Source organism: Antrostomus carolinensis, unplaced genomic scaffold, assembly GCF_000700745.2.
Source record: "Antrostomus carolinensis isolate BGI_N321 unplaced genomic scaffold, ASM70074v2 scaffold51769, whole genome shotgun sequence".
In the NCBI taxonomy this organism is placed as follows: Eukaryota; Metazoa; Chordata; class Aves; order Caprimulgiformes; family Caprimulgidae; genus Antrostomus; species Antrostomus carolinensis.
In genome coordinates, this window is record NW_010338881.1 from 1 (window position 1) to 4,924 (window position 4,924).

At 45.1% G+C, this 4,924-nt stretch overlaps 1 protein-coding gene across 1 annotated transcript; it reads left to right on the plus strand.

Annotated features, from left to right (window-relative positions):
• Positions 1 to 3,290: 3,290 nt before the first annotated feature.
• On the plus strand, positions 3,291 to 3,927 carry LOC114818930 (zinc finger and BTB domain-containing protein 7C-like; the record flags this gene model as incomplete). Its single annotated transcript, XM_029086912.1, has 1 exon — positions 3,291 to 3,927. A coding segment is annotated over one exon (637 nt), but the record flags the coding sequence as incomplete, so codon positions are not given.
• Positions 3,928 to 4,924: the final 997 nt, after the last annotated feature.

The following is a 4,924-nucleotide window of genomic DNA, read 5'->3' on the forward strand; positions in this document are numbered from 1 at the left end:
CCAACCAAACGATTCTGTGATTCTATGATAATAGAGCTGAGCTCTCCCAGGGGGCTCCCAAAGTCTTTTACAAGCACGGGCAGTATTGTTGTATTTGTTTGGGGAAACTGAGGCATGGAGGGATGTTGGTACTGACTCACAGTCACTGTGAAGGTTAGTAGAAGGGTTCAGGTGGAAATTCAGATATCCTGACACCTAATCCAGACAGGTTAAATCAGCATCTTGGAGGTTAAAAGCTCCACACAGAGATGGTCTGGTATGATCCATTACTACTGTAACGTTAAACCAAACAGCTTCTGCATCCCTCCATATGCTCAACAGCTTTTAAATTCAAAGCATAGGGGTAGGAAGACTTTAACCCAATAAAATAATCACAAAGAAAGTTGGGACTAACCCAATGGTGCAGTCTCACACCATCACTCATGAAAACGAAGCCATTCGTTTGGGCCACCCTGCATGGAGCTGAAGGCTGGAGGGTTGGGGTTTTTTTTCCCTTCTTTAACACCCTGAGCAAAGTGGAAATTTCAGAACATTCATTTATTTTTGAATGCGTTTGGAAGTATTTTGAATAGTGTGCAGCTGTTTGGTTTTTATTTACTTTTCTAAAAAAAAATCATTTTCAGCATTACTCTAATGTGAGAGCTCTCCTTTAGGGGAAAGTGTATTTAAACAAAGTGCAGTGATCAAGAAAGAGATTTCTGACGGGATTTCTTGAACCCCACCGCTTATGTTACATGTTTTGCTCTCGAGGGGAATCTCATGCTTCCCAAAATCATGGAACTCACACCCACGGCAGCGAGTGGTGCCTTCTCCAGGGACATTCAAACATGGATGGTCCCCCCTGGGAATTAGGGTGCAGGGGAGCAGAAGTTCCCAAATGGGATTTCTGGATTAATCAGTCCTTTGCGTTATTTTTATGCTCAAGGGACTGCGGAGGAACAAATTTACTTGTGAGGAAATAGAGAAAATCTCTTTTCCTGGGTAGGGATTCCCCCAGTCTCCCCATCAGATCCTTTTCCCTTCGCATCAGTGGGATCCTGCATCCCACAGCAAGGACCCCACGTGCACCTGGATCTGCCACCCCCGACTCGCAGGGACATCCTAGTGCAGGAAGCAGGACTTCATTTAATAGCTCATTAATTTTTTCGTTAAACAAGGACTGCTCAGCTTCTAGTTTTCTGTTTTACCCTGCTAAAACGCTGGAGAAAACTGCAAATATTTCAGCTTTTCCACCAAGACAACCCCCGGAGTGCTCAAGGAGAAACTGTTCGAGTCAGAAAGGTTAACATTATTTGTTCCTATTATTGGTGTTGTGACAGCTCACAGAGCCCTAATCGCTCTCCTAACGCAATTGCATTAAGGTTATTCACACACAGAAAGCGTGGTTCTCCTTCAGAGAGCCCAGCTCCCATCCCACAAAACCTGTGTTTCCCGTGCCGCATCCTCCCCTGGGTGCTTCACCGCAGCTGGAGCATCTCACCCCCTCCATCCTCTCAGCTTCTCCAGGTAGAGCCATAAAACCTCTCTTCCATCCCACGGAGATGCTGCCGGGGCAGGGAGGATTGAGTTTCTTCCCATCTGCTGCCAGAGATGGGTAATAGCCTGGAAAAAAAAATTAATAAATTAAAAAAAAAAAAAATCTTTGGCTGTATTTACATTATAGAGTCCTGGCACGTTGTGTGTTTATTAGGAAAAGCAATCCTGCTAGGTTAAACATTACATATATAGGTTTAAATTATATTATAGGTGGGGCTGGTAGCTCTGCTTTTTATTATCATTTTCCAACATTATGAGCCCCTGTGTTCATCTGCTTAACGACTTCGCTGCGCATTATCTGTTTGAGGTGAAATTTTCCACGCTGCTTTGTCTTTGGTATTTGCAGAAGAGATATGTCCTTGTTAAAATTGTGGGATTTTAACAACATCTTTGAAAATTTGTGAGTGGGAAGTTGGGATCTTGGGATTTTAACAGCATCTTTGAAAATTTGTGAGTGGGAAGTTGGGATCTTGGGATTTTAACAGCATCTTTGAAAATTTGGAAGTGGGAAGTTGGGATCTGGCCCTGGGCATGGCTGACACTGGCATGCTGCCAGTCACATCACCGAGAACTATTTCAAGATGCACACAGGCAGGGTGGCAGAAATTAGTGCAAAAGCAACACCTTGGAAGTTTTGGGTGCTTGATTTGCCAGCATAAATAGATTTTTTTTGTGGTTTTTGCTTTTTTCCTCGCAGGGTCACATATTTTATGTATAATAAGACATGACTCCATATATTCTCCGTATTCTTATCCCTGTTACTAATGTCTCAGAGGGATCACACTGAATGCATTTTGGAAAAGAATATGAATTCTCTCACTTTGCTGTTTACTTACTTGAACTCTGCTGTTGCAATCTAGGCAGCATGCTTGGTTGGCTCAGTTCAGCTACAATCAGCTTCACTTTTTATAATCATATGCCTTAGCTTTGATTTTTTTTTACTTTTTTTTGATTTTTTTTGACTGCAGAAGGAAACACTTATTAATTAGAAAAAAATAAATAAAGATAGTGATTGGACTGGCAGCTTAGGAAAATAAAATAGTAATAATAAAATAAAAATGCTACTTTTAGATGTTCCCCTTGAAAAAAAAAAACCAACTATATTTATAAATAAGTTCTATTGGGATGGGTATGACGCTGTTCTGTGGCTGTGTTTAAAAATCTTCTCCGAGATGTGCATGAGGCTGGATGTGTGCTGGCTTTGGAGGAGATGGGTGGGAAGGAGAGTGGGTGCTGCCTGCACCTCTGCCTGCACCTCTGCCTGCCTCACCCTGTGCAATGCTCCTGCTTCAAACAAAAGCTCTTGAGACACCCAGTGGTCAATGCAAGGATAAAAGGAAGGGAAAATCAGCTCCCAGAGGGGCTTGATATAAGCAGCGTTGCCCCACAACTGATTTTCATGTCTGTACTTATTTAGATATTCTTATATGCATTTTGGCTTCGTTCCAGAGGATTTTTTTTTTTTTTCCCTCCAATTTAGACTTTTCTGGACTCTTTGGGATGGAAGAAATACATTGGGGCAGTGGTGTGGGTAGAAGCCCTGGGATGAGCTCCCCACCTTCCCGTTGTCTTTCCCTCTCCTGATCCAAAGAGCAATCCCAACCACATCCCTTCCACCCCACGCCACCTGACCACGTGCCTTTTTTTTTCTTTTTTTTTCTTTTTTTCTTTTTTTCTTTTTTCTTTTTTTCTTTTTTTTTTTTTTTTCTTTTTTTTTTTTTTTCTTTTTTTTTTTTTTTTTTTTTTTTTTGCAGGCAGGACAAGCTCAAAATCCACATGCGGAAGCACACGGGGGAGAGGCCGTACCTCTGCATCCACTGCAATGCCAAATTCGTGCACAACTACGACCTGAAGAACCACATGCGCATCCATACGGGCGTCCGTCCCTACCAGTGTGAGTTCTGCTACAAGAGCTTCACCCGCTCCGACCATCTCCATCGCCACATCAAACGCCAGAGCTGCCGGATCGCAAGACCCCGGCGAGGACGTAAGCCGGCAGCATGGAGAGCTGCTGGATTACTCTTTGCTCCTGGTGGTCCGCCAGTGGAGAAGAGCTTCATGATGCCACCCACGTTGGAGGAGATGAGTGGCCACCTCGGCGGTGCGGCCATGTGCCTTCCTGGCCCCAGCCCCAAGCATTTTTTGAGCGGGGCCAAGACCGCCTTCAGCCTGCAAGAGTTGGAGAATCAGTTTGAAGAAACCCAGATGAAGCTCTTCAGGCGAGCTCAGCTGGACATGGAGAGGAACGCAGGCATCTTCGCCTTCGCCTTGGGCCATAATGAAAACCTTGCTGCCCAACCCTTCTTTCCTCTCCCCGATCCTTGGAACACGGGCTTCAGCGGCTTAGCGGGGCTCGGCCACGTGGCTCCCATCTCAGAGGCAAGCAACTAAACCCACGCCCAGTCCCACCACAGGCCCGCTCCCTTCCTAACAGGGTGACTGACTCCTTCGGTCTGTCCTTTCACATCATCTGGCTCCCAAGAAGCTCTTCGTCCCTTCACCACCATGGCCTGTCATGGGACTTGGGACCCGGAGCCACCCCTGGGGCGAGCGGGTGGGTGGGCGGATGCTGCACCCCATGGCCACCGGCACTTTAGACTCTGTGATGCACTTGACTTTGGAGCTGTGGGGCACTCGTTGCCCCCTACAACTACCCATCATTCACGGCTCTGTCCAGAAAGACCAGGCCAGGACTGCTGCTCTCTTCAACACTCCCGAAAATATCACTTGCCTTAGTCCAGGGCATGGCCATCACCATGGGATGGCTCTTCTCGGGAAGATGTTCCCCATTTTCCACCTGCGGGGCCTGCTGGACACCAACAAGCTGTCCAGACTTGGTTTTGATAAGTTACATTCCTTGGCCCTTTTGGTCAAAAGGACTTTTTTTTTTTTTTTTTAATTAATTATCATTTACTCTAGAGGGGATAAAGAGAAGGGTCAGGCTGGGATGTCGAGGATCCCAGCCGTTGCCTTTCTCAACAATATAACAGACTTTCAGGGCTGGTGAAAGCCCTGCTGTGCAGGATGAGCTGGGGCCCTAAAAAAATGCAAACAAAAGAGATTGAAAATCACCCAGGAGCAGGGTGGAAAAGGCAGTTTTTACTTATTGTGGTTCTTTGGCCATTTCCAAATTTCCAAAGGAGAACCAAAGCCTATTTTGAGTATTTTAACTTCAGTTGCTTGAAAAGGTGAAGGAGAATTTTTGGAAGGATCAGAAATGTTTCGATCCTGAGTTTTTTTAAACCCTTGCTTTGCGAAAATAAACCATATGGGGATTTTGAAATGAAAAAAAAAAAAAGAGTCATTTCAAACCAAAGAGTCAGAATTCACCGCCGCTGACCATTCTGAGATGTCTAGGGTTTTGTCCTTAATTCCTCCTAATTCATAT